Genomic DNA, 20,240 nt, shown 5'->3' on the forward strand with positions numbered 1-20,240 from the left:
AGCATGCGCAAACAGGCAGGCAGCTGCTTCATGGTGTCGCCTTCAGGGACAACTTGTAAACTCGTCCACTTCGCATTGGTAGCTTGTTTCGGGGTTTGGGGTTACCGTATTATCTTAAAATGTAAAAGTTTGGTATCTCATACTTTCTACTTACTGGCTAAAACGTCTGGGGGAATAACTTTTAAAAATTCACGCAGATACTTAAACATTAAAAACGTTAAAATTAGGTTGAATAATAACATGTCAACTTAACTCTGACAAACTTTTTTTTTTCAATTGAAGAAACAAGTTTCGACGCAGTTCTTCAGGACTTGCTGTAATTTTAATTACAGGAAAAAAAAAAATCAAATACTAGTGTTACGCTGTGGAGGACTACTAGAGTAGAGACATGAATTGCATTCTATTACAATAAAATCCACTGCATTTAACCTCACTTAGTGAGATAAACTCAATCTTTCCTCCCCCAACTAATATGCATTCATTATCACAAAGGCTCTTGGCCTCCCGCGATTAAACCCAACCCCACGGCCCAGTGCCTACAGGGGGTTAAGCTCTTTAAGCTCTGTAATTAGCAGTTCAGTTGTTAACAAAGGGTAAAAGGCCATCACGCATTCAAATGAAGAGCTTCTCTGCTAATATTTTCTCTATGCCAACACAAAGCAATAGCAAAAAACCCAAAACAATTTCCTGGATTTAAATAGGATTTGGTCATTGCAAGGTTCAGTGTTATTTCAGTGAAATTTAAATCAACATGTATCTTTACCTGAACTTAAAATAAGGTTTCAGCAATGTGATTTGATCAAATCAAGTATGTATCTTCAGTCACTCTTTAATACATTTAAAAAAAGCAATAGTGTTTAGCAGTTTTTCTTGTAGCTTTTGTGAAATGCAGTTTTTGTCTGACAGAAAATGTATGGTGTTGTTATTCTTCAAAATCATTCTTGCCAAAAATGGATTTCATAACAATGTAAATAACAGGTGCGCACACAAGTATCCACAAAAACTGTCCCATAAGTCATTTAAATATGTTTTTATAATGCTGAAAATCATTTATTTAAGCACACACTGATTTCTTATACTAAAAGGTTTTTAATAAAGATAACCGAAAGTTCAAACCATAGTACCGTAAGACAACAAACATCATACATGCTTGGGAATACTGAAATATTTAATTTTAATCTGTGACTTACAGTAAATCCTATTCTAGGAAACTTATTGATGTCTCAGTGTAAGATTGATGATGTTTTAAATAATGTAATCTCCCCTAATTCTCACAGTATAGTAAGAAAAAAAAAGCAACAACCTTATCAAGTCCCTCTGAAGAAATAGCAACAGATGAGGCTAAACACGAAATCAAAACTTCACAGAACTGTGTTCGATACACAACTAGTCTTCATTATTCCATGAAAAGAATAATATATGGCAGCTTACTAAGATGTGAGGTACTGCAACTATGCCAGTCAATTCATTTTATTCACTTTAAACAGAAACAAACACACAATTTAACATAAGAACATACTGATTGTTGAGCTGTGACACTTTGCAGAAGACAAGATAAAGATAAATTCAGATTCACAAAATAAATAAATACGTTATAAGATTCTAATCCACTATTACATCATCCATGGTTATTATGCCGTTATTGTGTTGTGCCATCACTAGAACTGAATTAAAGCTGTGTTTATCATGTGAATATAAAAAAGGTTTCACCCAGATAAAATTTACACTGTGTCCCTTATGATGAGGAATTCTGTTGCCTGTTGGTCAAACCACTTTGTCATAGTTTTTAAAACATAAATATAACACTATGTTAAAGGAAAACAGAAACTTTCCTTGGTCTTTTTCTATCTGAGGGCATGGGTTTGTTTTTTACTCAGCTATATCTTGAAAATAGTTAGCCTATTACTGCGTTTCATTTTCGAAATTGGATGTAATTGCACTATTTTATCATGTGAGACAGCTTGGGCTATGATAAGCACGTCCCTGTGATTCAAATAAACAGGTTGACATTTTGGAAGATAAGCTTGTTTGCTTTCTTGCCAAGAGTTACATAAAAAGATTAGACACCACCGCTATTGAGTCTGCAGCTAAACAGCAGCAAACTAGTTTGGCAGAGCACAGATTCGTCAAAAAGATGGATACCGCTACTCTGGCACATGACTGTAAAGCTACAGCTTGTTATTTTTACATCTGTTTTTGTACATATTTAACAAATGAGCCTCATTAGTGGTGTCTGGTAGGTGAATTTCGTCTCCTTTGTTCAAGCAAGCTAGCTAGCTTCCCATTTTTGTGCTAAGCTATGCTAGCAAGTAGCTGGAGCTAACTTTGTGGAGTTGTGGAAAAAATAAGTACAACCAACAGAGATTCTGAAATTTTTGAAAAAGACATTTGATGCCCAGAGATAAAGTTAATATTTTCAATTATTTCTTTCTTTCTTGTCATAAAAAATATTAATAAATGTTACTCTTTGAGTGCGAACAGTAAGTACACCCTTGGCACCAAAAATAACTTCCTTTTTTCATTCTACATATGTACTAAACATACATAAAAGCTGTGTCATCTAACCCTAGCTCCCCTATCTACAGTACAGTATGCAGGCAGACAAGCTGACATGCTACACTACAGAGTTTCATCATCAGGCCTCGAGCTACGCTCGTGGATCTTTCCAATAACTTCACAGATCCTTCTTTCTCCTTCTGCTTTTCTTTTTGGGAACACGGCATGTTATTTTGAGTGGATAGTAAGGCACAGTCCTAAGAATCTGTTTGTCTTTAAAAATGAAGCTATCACGTAGCTACAAAACACCTCTTTTGGTGACATTTTTAACTTAAGCAGACCACTGTCCAATTCATTACATAATAACGTGGGAGGACACTCTGGGGGCTTCAGACTGCTCTCCCACCACAGGCGGAAATAGTGATGTGGGGTTCTACACGGCAGAGAGGTCAATGCGGTTGGCTGAGTTGGTGCTCTTGTCCCATGTGTTCATCTTGGTGGGAGTTACACCCTCCTTGTGTCCATTCATCTTTAAAACAGCAAAAACAGAGAGAAAGTCAGACTCAAGCAGCCATTTTTGCTTTACCAGTGCTTTTTTTTCATGATCAGGACTCACTATGTCAGAGTTGAAGGGCTTCACATTAATATTTCGAATGGAGCTGCTGGTAAGAGACCACACCTTGGTTTTGTGTTTGAAAGCAGCTCTGACCTAAAGAAAGAAGTAAATCCATCACAAACACTGAGAAATATGAGGCAAAGTATGCTGTGCATTCACCACAAGTTAGAAGTTGTTATAGCAGAGAACTTTGTCCCCCTTCTCGCTAATTAGACTAAATATCTAATATCATATAGATAATATGAAATTATAGTTGTTTGTGTGTGTGGGGAAGTGAAAACATATTCAGCACTATACCTCAGAGTTGAGAAGACAGTGAAATAAGAAGACAAAGAACCCCTAAACGAGAGAAAAGAATTAATAAATAGTTTTAGAAATAGCGTTAAAAAATCTAAAATTGATCATATTGTAAAGAACCTACTTGTAATGAGTTGAAAACTGCAAATATATAAAGGAATGGCAAAGACTGTGTGTTGACCACGAGAACACCAAAGATCCAGGAAATGCCAAGTATAGGCAGAAGCACAGCTACTGCCTTTATGGTCAGCCTGGAGACAATCCAAGAGATAACATGGTTATGTTATGAATTTTTATTCAAATATCAGCATTTGATAATAAGCCTGATTATGTAAAAAAAAAACAATAAACAAAAAACCCTCACTTGACTGCATTGGCGTCTCCATGAACCTTGTAATTCTCTCCGCTGATTCGAGATATGATCCTGGTCACGGATATCAGAATGCCTATGTTTACCTGAAACAAAGTCGTGTTTGAACAGAATACAGACTTTTTGTAAATTAGGTGACAAATTGTGACTCGTGTAAAACAACAAAAGGAAACTTTTGCAAATTTCTCACCACAATCACGAAAAGAGCCGGTGCCACAAATGCCCAGATGGCTCCGTTCTGCAGTGACAGCCAGCAGCTGAAATAAACAGATGAGACAGTGTTCAAAAAGATAGAAGACAAAAACAAGATTATCCTCTGGAAGAAATGTTGAAAGGCTTTTACTGACGATTATTTGATAATCACATTCCAACCCCAAAAGATTTTTAGTCAGTGTTTATGTAGTCTATGCATGTATAACCGTATAACAATGTTTTCTAGTAGATACAGGATGACGACAAATACCTCAACAAGAAACCAACACTACTGTATATCATATAAAAACAGAGGAGCTATTTATACACAACATGTAGGCCAAAATGTATCTGTAATATGACTTTACAGCCATTTTGCTGTAAATAAGTAAACAACTCATGGTCTCTCACAGTAATCCTTACTAAAGAGGAATCCACAGTTCACAAATAAAAGGTTGGCTCTATTTTAACATGCCCATGATGCTTTTTGTCACCATTAAAAATGACAAACTTTTTGCCATCCACAATGTCTCAAAATTTTAAGTTTGGTATATCAGAATTTTGATTACAAACTTGCAATAATTTTGAAACAATATAAATAAATAATAAAATAAACATAAATAAATTCTTTATACCGTTCTCTGTGACTTGCTGTTTAATTACACAAAAAAACAAAAACGTGTAAAACTTTATCTGACCTTAATATAAAGTTTCAACAATTTAATCAAATTAAGTAAGTATTTTAGTGTAGTAGGCATTTTAACATGCACTGGAATTTCTCTGTTTTTGGAATGTGTTTCATAGAAAAGCCACCAGAAAACATCAGTATTCTCCACCCACAGTAAATTACGCATCCGAGCCGAGGATACCTCCTTCATTTAGACTTCGGATTATTTTCCCTCACAACAAAAAGGAAATAATGTTGCAATGCAAACATGGAGCAACACACTGGTAACCAAATGCTTTTAAATAACAATTTCTGTTTGCAATTTCTTGCACACAGGTGATGTCACTCTTATGCAACTGCAAAGAGCTTTAATGGAAAAAAGTAAATTTCCCCAAAGATTTCTTTTTTTTTATACTTACTTATCAACTTTACCATAACTGTCAAGAGCTGATGTCATGGACACGACACAGATCAAGAACGGAGAACCTGGTCCAAAGAAACAAACAAACACATATTCAGTAATAGCAGCACGATGGCCACCCATTTCCTCCATACACTCCTCAAATGGGGATTGTGTACAGTACCTACACACATAGAATAGCATGGCAGCTTCATTATAGTATGATGTATATTTTAGTTTGTGGTAATTATAGTATATAAAATACATATCTGTTATATTACGATACATTTCATGCAGTGGTTAGCACTGTCACCTCACAGCAGGAAGGCTCCTGGTTACCCCCAGCTGAGGCCTTTCTGTGTCTAGTTTACAAGTTCTCACTGTGCCTTACTGTACGTTATGTTAGATAAATGCCATAGAAATGCCTACAAATACAAATGTTTTGTTTTAAATCCATGGGCGCTTGCTCGCAGAGTTTTTTCCCTTCCCATTTCCTTTCTTTGCCTTGTTGTCAAAGCGCCACAGGATAAACTTCATTGCAAACACTTTGGAACTGTGCACCGTGCAGGGCCCGGGCCTGTATAAACTCCCTGTAGTGGTTTTTATTTCTCCGCGGTGCTGCTAATTGCTTGTTTCCTTGAAAACAAGTCCTTAGATTTCACTGCTTTGATCTCTTGGCCTCCGAGGCCCAAAGGTTTTGAGGACACTATGCTGGGAGGAATTTGTTACTTAGAGTGAGGAAATGAAGGATAAAGCAGTTGAAAGCCTTTATCACAACGTAACAGAGAAATAATTCATTATAAAAGCATGTATTTACTTTCTTTTGATAACAACTGTACTTGAAGCTGACAGGGATGAAGTCTCCAGTGAGTAATGTGCAGTAAAAAAAAACACACAAAATGAAAAAAAACTCTGGCCAGAAGAAAGGAAGTCATTAAAAAAAAGCCAATGTTTTTCCACAAATGGGTTCAACATGTAAGAGAGGCGTTCCCCAGCAGCCAAAGATGGTACACGTATGTTCCAGATTTGTTTTATCTGTCCATCACACTCCAGTTCACAAAGATCAAGAGACCTAAAAGATGGACTGGAATGTAGTGCACCTTAAAGTTGATTTATTCAACACTGCCACAGCTGTTTTTATTATATTTGACAAAGAAAGATCAATTTTAAAGAAATCATCTTTAGATGAGGTCGCCCAGGGTAGAGGCAGGGCTTTGGATCAGATTTGCGACAATAAAATAAGATGACGTAAGGACAGAAATGAGGAAAATATTACTGAATAGTTATCTTTTTTAAATACATATTTTCAAAAAAGAAGAGAGAAGCAAGACAGACCCACCCCAGCCAATGCCATAGTAGTAGAAGTGTTTGCTGTCTTCAGAGCCGAACACCTTGATCACCATACTGTACAGGTGAAGGCCCTCCACCAGCATCCAGGCAAAAGCACTCAGAAAGAAGAAATGTAGCAGGACAGCCATAACCTTACATGGCAGCTGCGAAAAGATCAAAACAGTCTCTTTCAATGTGTATTTTTTTCTTAAACCCTCATTTTTTACACTGCTTTCTATACTTCTCATCATTTTCTACATGACGTATTTCTATCCTCATCATAGTAACAGCTGTAAAACCATTAAAACCACTCCTGTCATCATTATGCCGCTAATCATTGTCACTGCAATCATCAAGCAGTCACTGTGCCGTGTACGTACCGTGCCAGGGTCAAAGCGAGCGCTGATCAGCAGTAAGATCTCTGCCACCAGGATGGCGAAGGAGAGGTTGGCGTGGATGTGGTAGCGCTGGTTACGGATGGTACTCACTGACCTGAAAAGAAGCAAAAGGAAAAATACTTAACTACAGTATAACTTCATAGACTACTATGGTAATAAAAACATTGCATATTCTGACGTCAGACTCATCACACTACATGTCTTTGACCAGGTATGAAGTGAAAATAATAAAAGGTTAATTACACTGAATTCTTGTAAATCTACTTAATGTTAAAAGTAATACTTACGATAAGACTGCAAAGGTGACCAGAGTGATGGCAAGGCAGAAGATGGAAATAGAGCAGCCAACGTAACCAATGGTTGATAGTGCCACCTTGTGGCCAGTAGAAATCTGTGGAGAGAGGCATCATCATCAGATCTGACAACACAGCACATGGAGTGTTGGTACATGTGGCCTCCCACATACATCCAAATGTAGTGCATCCTTTTTCATCAAAGGGAGTCTGTAGAGTTTAGTACAGTGAACACAAGACTACCAAATACCATTAGCACTTCTGCAAGTGGACACAATCTCATAGCCTCAAAAAGTTACTTATAACCTCTCATGTGAAATAGGATAGCACAGATGTTGCAATTAAAATGATTCTTGATCACAAAACTATATTTTTTGCTTTTGTTTACATGTTTTGTTCGCAAGTTTTTGAGGTAATGTCGTCTTACAGCCATTGCAAAAGTTAAAAAAACACTAATATTTATATTTTGAGCAAAAGCAAAAATGTTTATAATCCACGCAGTGTGCGTCCAGCCCAGTGTGTTGATGTTGTTTTGGATTTCAGGCTATTTTGAGTGTTTGGGTTTAATTTTCCATTAACTGTCTACTCATGTGCCTTGTCATTATAAGGGTAGAGGAGTCTCAGCCATCCAGAGCTGGGATACGTGAGATGTTCCCTTGCAACTGAGGGATGAGGCACCCCACTAATTAGAGACTTGCTAAGGGAAAGCATAGCATCAAATAGACTCGTGCGCCTTAAATACAGCACTGGCGCACTTAAGCTGCAATGAGAGTCTGCTTTTTCTATTTTAAGAAGCCATTGAGGATGCTAACCATACTCCCATGGGTGCATATTCTTGGATGCAGAGTTAGACAAGAAGCAAAAATCATGCACAGGTTTTGTGCTTTTAAGATGATGATGTAAACGTGAAAAAGAGAAAACAGAAAAGAATAAATGAAGGATGATTGAAAGAGATTTTTTTTGGCCCCTTGAGAGCCCATAACTCTGAGGAATGCTCCACTGACCCGTTCAGTGACCTAAAACAACCACACTTAATCATGGCTGCACAAAGCACTTCTCTGGTGGTTTGATAGAGAAACCACCACTGGTGGTAAAGAAGGCACTGGTAAACCACTGCTTCCTGTTTACTTACTCTCCTACAAGCTAACCAGCGTATTTTGTATCTTGGCGAGAGGGAGACACTTTTGAACACGGCTGAACTGAAGGAACGCCATCCAACAAATCAGTTAGCTTTGCAAGTGTTCCTAATATAGTGGCTCCATCCTTTCACTCACTGATGCTGCACATTCACTTATAAAGTTTCTTGCAGAGTGCACTGACCAAGCTGCCTGGCTGCCACATCACCTGACCCGAGTATCTGCCACGGGCTCTGTCTGCACTTGAATATTATATTTTACAGAGATTCTATTTTCACTTCTTACTCTTCAATTAAACTGTAATAATTTTAAATGATTTTACATTTTTTTTAATCTTTTCTTAAAATATACATCTTCCTTTGTTGTTGCAGGAGTCTGATAGTATGTAAAACACTACTACTTGCAGTTATTCCACTAAAAACTGTTTGCAAACCACCACTGAACAAGAAAAATAGAATGAGTTACTAGCTACCAGGCGCCATGCTGATAAAAGTCTGGGGTCTGGTGAGATTAGAAGTTTCAGTACAAATAGGAGAAACATACAAAGCTGAAGACTATAAACATCAAACTGTGTTGAACTCCTTCAAAACAACAAAACGAAAATGAGATCTGTTGCAAATGCTGCCTAATATTCAGACTTTTGAAGAGCAGCCAGAACATTCATACCTTTAAGGGCACAACTTGCATGAGGATGGCGAAGTTGGTAAGGTGGTTGCACAAACACACGGAGTACGTCATGTTTCCATCTGCGCGCACGCAGCCTTCGTTGGACCATACTCCCTCTTTAGAACTGAAATGAATGACAATTAGGTGCTGTTAGCAGAGAAAATGTATTTAATGCGAGATCAAACATGAAAAACTAGAACAAACAGGATGCAGAGAAACAGACGGGGCACGTTTTCACTGGAACGCTGTGAGAGGGTGCACTCAGTATAATCCAATATCCCCCCGTGGGAGGCACAAAGAGATTAAGTTGACTTTATTAGGGCAATCTGACAGGGCGACCCAATTATTCACATTTTGCTTAAGCTTCAGGGCAAAGTGGAGTAGGAGAAGGATGTGTTTGAATCCAACGTAACCGCACTCCCTTTTAAAAAAAATGAGTTAAGCTTACCAAAAAGTGTTTTGGCTCCGCGTATCAGAGCTTCAGCTTTTTTTTTTCTTTGTTTTACATTGAGGGCTGTGGCTCAAGAAGCCGAAACAGCAACACATGTAAAACTGGATGTTTCTGATTTGAAAGAGTAAAAGAAAAAAAATACCCCACCTTCTCCCAATCACCAGTGATTTCTTATGATTTAAAGACTCAAGAAAGAAATGCATGCAACGAGTGAACAATCAAGATAAAAATCCCTTTGGCGCTGGATCTGAATGGATAACTCAGAAGTTCTCTGTCAAAATCATGAACACAGACCCACCTGTAGTCCAAGTAGGCACAGTAGAGGAAGACTTTATTGCTCTGATTCTGTACTTGGTCCTGTTGCTCTTTAGTCTGAAAATAAAGAAGTCAAAAAGGCAGAGAGTAAGAGAAGTGCGTGAGACGAGGACGTGCTTGCTTGTGGACTGCTTGCGTGTATAAACCTTGAATATTTTAGACAGCAGTCAGCATCATTATTTCTTACAGGCTGCTTGACTTTTCCATCTTTTTATCTCTGTGTTCAATGCACACATTAAGCAATATTAAAGTAACAATAAATTCTTCATTGCTGCTTAAATGACCAGCGTAAAACATGACAGCTAAGGAGATCTGAGATCATTCGCTGGGAAAGACAAAGTGCAGATCGTCACTCGGCTAAGGTGATTAGCACGCTGAGCGAAAATCCCTGCTGTCTTCGAGAATCTTATTCGATTATAAATCACTTTTTCCGTGTCATTCCCTTAAAATGAGATTTGGAGTCTCCAGAGACAGTGAGCTAATGGCTACAGTGCAAGACTGCAGTAATTGGGACTTGGCCCTGATTACGGGTCAAACCACTACCCTCCTCAATCTGTCAACTGAGGAAAACAACACTAAGTGTTGCACACCTCTTCATAGGCACTGTTGCCTTTCCTCTCAGACTCAACGACTATATGATTAGATGGAGTGTGTCTGCACTATTTCCTTCTGGAAAAAGTGAGAGTGAGAGTGAAACTGACAGTCAGGCTGTCTGACTGGCCCATAGGCTCCGAGATTCATATTACAAAAGCATAACACATTACCTAGATTTCACTGCGTGCTCTCATTCTGTCTGTTTCGCAGATGCACCTCCTTACTCACCGTGTATTGCGACCCCCGAGATGGATTTAACAATTAGCTATTTATGTGGCCCATTACAGCAGGCAGGGCAAGAGCCATGAGAGTGCTTAGAAAGTACCCCGTCATCACCAGCAGCTGGCCAGCTTTGGTGATCTGCAAGCAACCCCGTGGATGAATTTACTGGTCTCCTGTGGGCTCTAATATGTTCTTTTTTTTCTTGCTGGGTGTAAATGAAAGCAGATGGAAATAAGAAAAACTGCAACTTGCCCACTGGAAGTCCATCAGTAAAGGGCCAAATCTGCTCTAACTGGGGGTTTGTAGAGCAAAGGAAGACTAATTATTCTTGTTAACAATACAATGTAAACTCAGCTTCAAACGCTAATCATCAAACCCTGATGCGTACCAGACACAAGCAGAAACATACATTAACTAACAGACCATCACGCATACAGTATGAGCACGCTTCTTGGCCATGTTCCTGCTCTAACAACTGTTTTGCGGTGTATCCAGTTTGCATTTTCCGGCTGATATCTGAGGAGAGATGCAGGACTCCGAAAGTCACTGGTGAGCGTTTAAAATGTACTTGGAGATCTGGTCGAGCTTTGAGAGCACGCTGTTGTTTCCCCAGTGCCCCGGGGCCTCAGCATCTACCAGCCAAGACTGCAGCTGGCGCTCCAAGTCTTTATTAACAACAGAGGGCCAGGAAACACCGCCCTGGAAGTCACTTTGAGCCTTGTAAGGCGAGCAGAACAGGGAGGAGTAAGGGAGAGGAAAAACTAGTGACAGGAGAGTGATGCAGAGTGACAGGCTGATAAAGGAGAAGAGCCTGGGAGAGAGAGGCTGATAAATCATAGATAGACAAGATGTTTCTGGTGCCTCTTTGTTACAATGTCCCACTACAGTGTCTGTTGTAGCTGCCTGTGGTTTCAAACATATCAGATATGCCAGTACGAGTAAAAACTATTTAAAATTCTTAGTTATTTAAGCATGCAGTAGACTTATCAATTAAATGTAATTAATGCAGGTACAAATACTTGCATATAATACATCCAATATAATATTATTTAATAACAATTATTGATGCATCAAAGTGGACAAATGACTTAAAGCACAACAAAAGGCAGGCAGGCGTGATTCATACTTAGCAATTTATCATAAGTTTCTTAGTAAAACCTTTAAAAATCTAACAGCTGGAGAAGGCAACACAGTTTTGCTGTCACTGGACAAGAAATCAAAAACAACCTTTCAGCATATTGCCATTCACGAATTTCAGGAGAGAACCAGACTCCAGGCACACGGAGTCTGCAAAGGAGCCAATCAGAGGTCTTTTCAGACCCGATTGCGTGAGTAGAATAGGATGTGACGGTGCAACGGGTTAAGCGGAGGATTATCACTTGGGAGCAGGGGCTCGGTCCTGTTTGAAGCTATTGCGACACTGATATAACTTTTGGGATATGAAGCATATGCTGGCGCGTGCTTGCTTCTGGCTTTTTTTTGGGGGGGGGGGGGTATAGAACAGAATAGAACAGATAGAGGGGAGTTGTACAGCTTATTTTGATAATAATAATAATAATGATAATGATAATAATAATATATTCAAAGCAGTTTTAGCTGCTCCCATAAATCCAAGTCTTTGATTTGCAGATTGTTTTTTTTGCAGTCGATAGCTTTCCTATCTTCTTCCTTTGAGAAGATTATGTAATAAACTGTTGCAAGATTAGATATTTTAAATATTTTTCCCCAAAAGACTCTGATAACATTTTTGTCAGGAGATTAGCTACTGTCACTGAATTTGTAAGAAAAAAACAGTGAGGTATTATTTGGCTTAATCACACATCCTGTTACTTTGTTCAGGGTTCAGGTGGGATTTTCTTCACTGCCACAGTGAATAGTTGTATAAACTGAGGCATGATCGAGGGAAACCATTATTAAATTACTCAAAACAGACTCATTTCACATTCATTTTTATACTGCATAACGCACTGTTAAAATACTTAAAAGCAAATAACCAAACAAACAAATAAACATTTGTTTCTTTTTTCAACAGTAAAGTGGGTAAACTCTGAATTAAGCATCAAATCAGCAGAGTGGAAATTTTGTCTCCACCTTCTGGCTGTGGGAGCATTTCCACAAACATTAGGGAACTCAGTTCTAACAAGAAAATGTCTTTGCGGTCAATAGCTCACTTTGTCAGACTTTAATCTTTCCTCTAAAAAGTTTATTTGGACTCTTTTCAGCTACGTTAAATTGTTAAGGTGATGCATCACATTGGCCTACCAGTGCTTCGCTTCACGCTTAAACTCAGGTATTCTAAGGAGTAAAGAGACATTTACTAAGTGCTGAAAGGCTTAATCAACACTGCATGAAACCATTCATCGAGGGCTTGAATGGAAAAACTCCAGCTTTAGAGCTGTTGGTGTTGGATCAATGCATGCACCTGTAACTTCCATCTTTTCATTCATGTACTAGATGCAATGGAGCCTGTATAAGCTGATATTAGAGGCTGTTGTACATCCTGGACTGACTAACAACCAGCCAATGTGAGACAGATTGTTTTGTATTTTGAAATTCAATTCAATTTCATTCATTAATATAGCTTAATATATCACTCACAGTTGCCTCAAGGCATTTTATATTGTAAGGTAAAGACCCTACAGTAATACAGAGAAAACTCCAACAAACAAATGACCACCTATCAGTAAGCACTTGGCGACAGTGGGAAGGAAAAACTCCCTTTTTACAGGAAGAAACCTGCAGCAGGCTCAGGGAGGAAATGCGATCCGCCGTGACCGGAGGGGAGGAAGTTAGGACAACCCATTCCTGTCTTGCTCATGGCAGCACATCTCTACCAGGCATACACACCACCTTCGGAATAAAAGTGATAATCACTGGCTGCTGTCTGACGCACATATCCCTCTAAACCAAATCAGTTCTTTGTCTTTATGGTTTTGATCACCATCCATCCATCCATCATCCATCCATCCATCCATCCATCCATCCATCCATCCGTGGTTTTTGGGTGAGATAATGAAGGATAAAAATAACACACAGCACAAAATCTTAACATCATACACAACCCGGCAATTTATACAGAAGTGCCAGCCTGTCTGTCCTTTGTGGAGTCTTTTAGGCTTTCCACGTGTAGCAGAGCTAGAAGCCGAAGAAGTAAAAAGAAGTAAAACTAGAAAGCGAACCAGAGAAAACTCCTTCACACAGAAAAAAAAACAGGAACAGAAACTCAACGAAGGTAATATTAACTAAGGATTCAAAACTCAGAAACAGCACAAAATCGTGGAACCTTGACAACAATTAAACAAATCGAGTCTGAGCTAACGTAACATCAATCTTGACCTCAGTCTTAAAACATTCTTTTTTTTTTCTTTTTTTTTAATATCTACTACTATCCTCTAGAGCTTGAGGTCAGTCCTGCATCACCCACTCATTCCATCCATCCAGCACTGATACAACAATATGCGGCCGCAAGAGTAATCGGACAGTTTCAGTTGTGCTAAATTTAAAAACCAGAGAGAAATTACAAAGCGGTGTGAGCGTGAGAAGAGAAAAGGAGCGTCCGTCTCCCGTTCCCTGAAATGTTCCAAATCGTTTTGAAATGCAGAGAGCTGAGGTGTAATTTGGGCTGCAATTTCTGGATTTGGTACACGTATTTATTTTGCAGCGAGCGCCATAAAAACAATGATCAATCTTGCTTTTGCAAAAGTGGAAGGCATAATTTAAAATCACCTTCACTTTTTAGAGTAGGCCTGTGAGGTGCACAGGGTTTGACAATGGCTTAACTGCTCTGCATAAGAACAATGAGGCCATACACGTATAAGCTTAGAAAGCTGAACTGACTGCTGTTAAATTTAGTAAGGGAAGGAAATATTTTATTGCACTATGTCTGGGCAACGCACAACGAGGTATGGTGGAACATTCCTCAGTCACACAAACACACACGGAGCCTGAGAAAAAAATCCTCTACTCAGTATAAACTATAGCATTACACATCCTGTGACTGTGATGAGGCGCAGGTCGCGCCGTTGCTGTAACACAGCTTTTCAATCAGAGTCCGTACTTAGGTTGATCCGCACACACAGCACGAGGAGCAACAACAAAAATCCATGCAGCATAACACAACTGGCCATGAGTGAGATCATGCTGTCAGGGGAAATGTAAAAAGACATGCAGCTGTGGTCCCAGCTCAGCCTCGGAGGTAGACATCGAAAACAACGAGACGAGTGTTGATAGTGACGCTGGGTGTGAGGAAAACCAGGAACAATTAAACAGCTCTAAAAGTCAGGGAGATGGTTTTGATTTGCAGATATACTGTATCGCTGATATCAAGTCGACTCAAAAGAAAAGAAGAAAAGAGAAAGTGATCCCCTCCCCCCTTTTTATCACCAGCCTCACACGCATGAATTCATAAGTTTAAATCCAAAGGGGTTTCACATGGAACCACTGCAATGTTTCTCTGTTTTCTGGTCTGCTTCAGAGCAATGACACATTCACATTAAAAAAAAAAGTCAAAGGGCTGCATATTTAGACTCTTTGTAGTGAAGTTTAACAATACATACGATTTTTAGGTGATGATGTTCCCCGATAAAGCTTGCACTTCTATTGGTACATAAACATATCGACGCTGAGGATACGCCAAGAAAGAAAGAGCTTTTATTTGGGACGACTCACGCTAACTGTAACTCATGAAGATTTTAAGCAATCATACATCTTTATCAATACATAAACTGATTATTTATTTAATGTGCAAATATCGAAACAGTCAGGAATGACAGTTTTTCTCAGGTGCTGACAGAAAAGCATTATCAGCGTCTTCAAATCGCCAGTTTTTAATTTTGTGCTTATCATGAAAAAATTCCAAGATTCAGATGATGACGACGACACCTGTTAATCAGCTGATTGGATACATTTGTTTGCCCCTTCCATTCGATTAGAGTACGGCAATAACTCCTTATTATATAAGCACCAGATCAATGCATCCCGAGTGTGGATAAACAACAGAAATAGATGCACTTAACTAAATAAATTCTTTAAATGAAAAATAAGCACTGTCACTATGAGATGATGAGCCTCCTTGCCAGCTAGTGTGACACTGATAGTGCTCTCCAAAATGACTGAGCTTCCTGTGTGCACGATCAACTGTTAGAGGTGGGTAGATTGCTCCAAATCAACAGTATCAATGGTGATATTGGTATTGCATCGATGCTAGCATGAGATCAATACTTTGTTTAGCCCACTGACTGTATGTACTTGGTATGGTATCGATATCAAAAAATCTGCTATATTGTGCAGCAATATCCCTCATTACAAAGATCCCAGTCTTAGTTTAGGTCTTAGTTTCCCTGACACTGCATGACTAACATTACTGCCTGCAGCAGGGGAGGGAAAATATTTCAGCCATTTATTAAACTGAAGAGCTTGTTTGAGGGAAATAAATTCACTTTGACTTTTTAAAGACTAACTTATTCCATAAAAGCAGCTTTTTTTGTTTTGTCTTTATCTTGGCGCGATTTTTTTTTATCTACGGCTATAAATCTGTTCTGCACATTCACAATCTTGAATTGCTATTTCATCGTTTTGCCGCGAGTTTAAAAGAGCGGACATGAAACTGCTTCTACTAGGCAATGAAATTCTTTTTGAACATTACTTCACAAGCACCAAATCCTTTTTTTTCACCGTTCTTTTAAGAAAACTGCCTGTATCTGTGGGCACAGATGGGGGCCTTGCTTAAAAAAAAAGATCTGCTTTTTATCACGTAGCGAGAGGTGGTGGTCGCGAAGTTGGAGCGGTGACAGAAAGGGGGCGCTAAATGGGAGGAGCTGTCTATTGCAGTGGGAATTGCAATAGCCAGACCTCCATCTGTGATTGATCAGTGAGTTGGCTCACACGTCTTGTGTTTGTGTGCGCAAGTGCACGGGTGGGTGTGGGTGGCTGGGAAATCTGGAGAGAGAGGGAGAGAGAGAGAAAAACAGAGTGATAGGTTTTGCCCATAAGGTTTAAGCTGGGCGTGTGCTGGAGTTATAAAAAGACTGGCAAAAAAGAGCAGATATGCTATTGTGGCAGAAAGGTCTGATCAGGATCAGCATGGCTTGCGTGATTAAACGAATAAGAGCGTGGGTATCAGTATGTTTTGAATAACCTTTGCGGGTTTATTTTCAATGGTACTGAACAATTAGCCCATTATTTTCCACACATATAGAAAGCTCTAACAAGCCTTGACATGTTTTCATGCACAAGTAAGCATTTTTCCTTCTTCTCTCCTGACCTTATTACAAGAATTACTTCCTGCTGAACTCTCATTTTCTTTGTTATAAGCGGGAACCAGTGGGTGAAAATAAATCAAAAAGTTTTGTATGGCTACCTGGTAAATATTTGAGGTCTTTAAGAGTAGAAGCATAACACACTCACTGGACACTTTATTAGGTACACCTCTCAGGTGCTAGGTTGGACCTCATTTTGCTTTCAAAAATGCTGTAATGCTTTCTGGATCAGTTCCGTCAAGAAGCTTGAAACATTCCTCCGAGATTTCGGGCCATAATGACGCGACAACATCACATAAATTCAGATTTGTCAGCTGCACGTCCAAGATGAGAATCACCAAATCCCTAAGATGTTATATTGGACTGATATGCAGTGACTGTGGATGCCACCTGAGTACAGTGATCCCACTGAAACCAGTTTGAAGTGATCTGAGTTTTGTGACATGGCGCACTATCCTGCTGGAAGCAGCCATCAGAAGAGGCGTACAGTGTGCTCAGCAACAGTGTTTAAACAATAGGTGGTACTGTGGGGCTGAAAGGGTGCCAAGAAAACCATTAGACCAGCAGCAGCAGCCTGACCCACTGATAAAAGACAGGTTGGATCCATACTTTCATTTATGCCGTATTCTGACTGCACTGTCTGACTGTCGGAGCAAAAATCTAGACTCATTGGACCAGGCAATGTGTTTTATAATCTCTTGTTGTCCAATTTTGGTAAACCTGTGAAAATTGTTTCCTTTCTTAGGTGACAGCAGTGGTGCAGACTTCTGTTGCTGTAGCACCATCTGCTTCAAGGCTGGTCATGTTGTGTTTTCAGAGATGCTCTTCTGCACATACTGGTTGTAACAAGAGGTTGTTGGAATTATTACTGCCTTCCAATCAGATCTGCATAGCTTCGCTTTTCAGACTATTATCTATAAACCCTAGAAATGGTTGTGCAGGAAAATTCCAACAGATCAGCAGTTTCTGAAATATTCAGGCCAGCTTGTCTGGCACCAACAACCAGGCCACACTCAAAGCCACATAAAATACCCCTCTTTGCAATTTTGATACTCAGTTTTCAAGTTTTCAGCACGCTGTCTTCACCATGTCTACATGCCCAAATGAACTGAATTGCTGCCATCTGACTGGCTGATTAGGTATTTGTATTATTAAGCAGTTGAACAGATGTATAAAGTTACTAAAGCTGTGAGTTTATAACCTACATCTGCTTAAGGCTACCGACAGAAGTCACTGTCACACAAATACATTTAAACTTGTGCACCCAATTCTTTTCTTAAGTCATTAAAGATGTATGCTGTGTACAGTCATTCCAGTCGGGAAAAACAACAGTTCAAAGAAGTCATTAAAAGCTAAACATCACCATAAAAATCATTCAAGTGAATTGAGAGACTAGCAGCAAAATACTGCCGTGCCATTCCACTCGTGACTCTGGATCTTCTTATAAACCTTCTGAGCGAATACACTTCTTTATATGCCTCTAAAGTCAGGCGCCCTCGTCAAAATCATTTTTTTAATCCTCATAGTTTTAATTCTATAAATAGACCTCACCCATGAAGTCAATCTTTCCATTTGTTCACTTCATACCATCAGTGTGATGCTTTGATGCCAGTAGAGGATAAGAAGAAGGTGCCAGCCTCTTTTTTTATGTATATATTAATGTTTAACTACAGACCTCAGTGCTTCACACCTTTTTTTCCCCTCTTCGCCGCCTTCACCCCTCTCAAAGTAAACCAGAGTCAGACAGCCGTAATAAATCACCAAAAGAGCCAGGGTCCAATCACCACCGCAGCTGAATGGCATGAGAAAGCCTGTGGGCCTCTGATGATAACACCTAGTCAGGTTATCAAACCAGCTCCATGCCACAAAGCGTGGTTGCAGAAGCGATTGAGTCGGGTAGGAACGGCATGAACACAGTGTCGTTTCACTGAGCTCGGAGCATCAATCAAGGATGCAAGGTCACTCAGATGGCAACCACATGATTTAGACCTTGACTTGAATGAGTAGTACCTGCTATAACAAAAGTTTATTTACAGGCTGGTGACTCCATCACTCCATGATATCATTTGTTTTAGCATTCCAAGTGTCAGATAGAGAAAATGGATGAGACTTTGTGTCTGAGCCAGGATAGTAGTTGACTGTACAGTACCAGAGACGAAACACAGAGCTTGTCGTAGCCACGACAGCACGAAAAGACGGATGAGGGAGCTGACATATTTCTGTGCTAGACACATTCAGCACTCCCACTGGGTTTTAATGAAGTCACTGTGCACTTACCTATTCTCAGGGGGTAAACAGAGAGGTCAGCGGCAAATCACTTGCTCCAGCCCAGTGAACCGGTGCCATGAGCAGACATGTTTGAGGTTTAGTACGGACAGTAAAGACCAGCATAAACAATGACGGGTAATGTCTGCCACATACTGTGTGAGCAGCCCACCCTGCCTTCAAGCTAGGGAGGTGATAAGTATCGACACCCCGCCAAAAACAGTAAAACAACCAAAATAGTTTCTTTTTGACTAAATCCAACAACAGGTCTGTGCAGTTTTAGCAAAAACAACCTGTTCTGGATGCGACCAGAGCCAAAAGTTCTGCATGCCAAATTACGATGTGGCTCCTCATAATAAATCACAGCCTGAGCTATGTGCAACAGAAACGCGCTGGCTCGGTGCGTTCCAATCAGCATGCATTAGTAATAAGTATAACAGCCTATTTGTAATGGGATGGAGAGGAAAGAATGCAAGTAACCTGATTTATCCTTACATCAGTCGTAAGGGCAATCCAACTAAAATAGAAACACCTTAAAACAGAAACAGAACGGAGAACTGCTGAGCATCTCCAGCACTACCATAACAAAGGAAATTTTAACTCCTCTCCCATGGTGTCCGCTAAAACAAACACAGCAATCATTGTCACAGAAACCAGGCCAGATAATTACAGCATAAACATTTATTTCACCAGGGAAGATGAAGGCAAACAAAGCAATATTACCATGGTTTCATAAAGCTGCATGAGTTTCTTTTTTGCTTTTATGAGTTGGGGTTGGGGGGTGGGGAGGGGGGTTGATTCACTTCTACAGAAAGTCGATCATTCATGCAGGACTTATAAAAGAAACAGAAATACATTACAGTGTGGTTAAGTCAACAGCCTCATTAATACCATTGCATGATAATCTAACAGCTTATCAACACAACTAATTAAGATAAAACAAATACAAGATTGTGAAGCACACCACCATATTTATGACTTCGCAGGAACACAAGCTAATGCAATAGACATTGGTCAATTAATTTCCAGTTTTGACTGAATTTCCCATGGAAAGCTGGCACTGTCCCTGCCATAAAGTACCAAAGAAAAATATGTTGTTCATAAAATAAAGTTATTGTTTCTTTTAAAGTGCCCTAAGCTTGCAGTTCAAATGCACATAATCAGCTCGCTTTCTAGAAGCCAAATGCTCCGCAAGGGAAAAGCTAGGCAGCCTAATGAAAACCAAACCAGGCTTCGCTCTTTGTGCTGGTAAATGCCCAGCTGCGCAAACCTCAGT

At 39.5% G+C, this 20,240-nt stretch overlaps 1 protein-coding gene across 3 annotated transcripts in view; it reads right to left on the bottom strand.

The window, feature by feature from the left end:
- Window positions 1-1,024: 1,024 nt before the first annotated feature.
- The window catches only part of adgrd1 (adhesion G protein-coupled receptor D1), a 32,284-nt gene continuing 13,068 nt past the window's right edge, over window positions 1,025-20,240 (bottom strand). For all 3 annotated transcript variants that reach the window (XM_005473085.4, XM_025897125.1, XM_013271540.3), the window contains 12 exons: window positions 9,610-9,683; window positions 8,861-8,984; window positions 7,053-7,156; window positions 6,748-6,859; window positions 6,378-6,531; window positions 5,058-5,124; window positions 3,970-4,036; window positions 3,774-3,865; window positions 3,534-3,660; window positions 3,410-3,451; window positions 3,113-3,205; window positions 1,025-3,025 (listed from right to left, as the gene is read on the bottom strand). In XM_005473085.4, the coding sequence (XP_005473142.1) occupies window positions 2,930-3,025; window positions 3,113-3,205; window positions 3,410-3,451; window positions 3,534-3,660; window positions 3,774-3,865; window positions 3,970-4,036; window positions 5,058-5,124; window positions 6,378-6,531; window positions 6,748-6,859; window positions 7,053-7,156; window positions 8,861-8,984; window positions 9,610-9,683 (1,152 nt within the window). In that variant the 3' untranslated portion in view covers window positions 1,025-2,929. The remainder of the gene's footprint in view (window positions 3,026-3,112; window positions 3,206-3,409; window positions 3,452-3,533; window positions 3,661-3,773; window positions 3,866-3,969; window positions 4,037-5,057; window positions 5,125-6,377; window positions 6,532-6,747; window positions 6,860-7,052; window positions 7,157-8,860; window positions 8,985-9,609; window positions 9,684-20,240) is intronic.

The sequence above is a fragment of the Oreochromis niloticus genome, linkage group LG12 (genome assembly GCF_001858045.2).
Source record: "Oreochromis niloticus isolate F11D_XX linkage group LG12, O_niloticus_UMD_NMBU, whole genome shotgun sequence".
Taxonomy (NCBI): Eukaryota; Metazoa; Chordata; class Actinopteri; order Cichliformes; family Cichlidae; genus Oreochromis; species Oreochromis niloticus.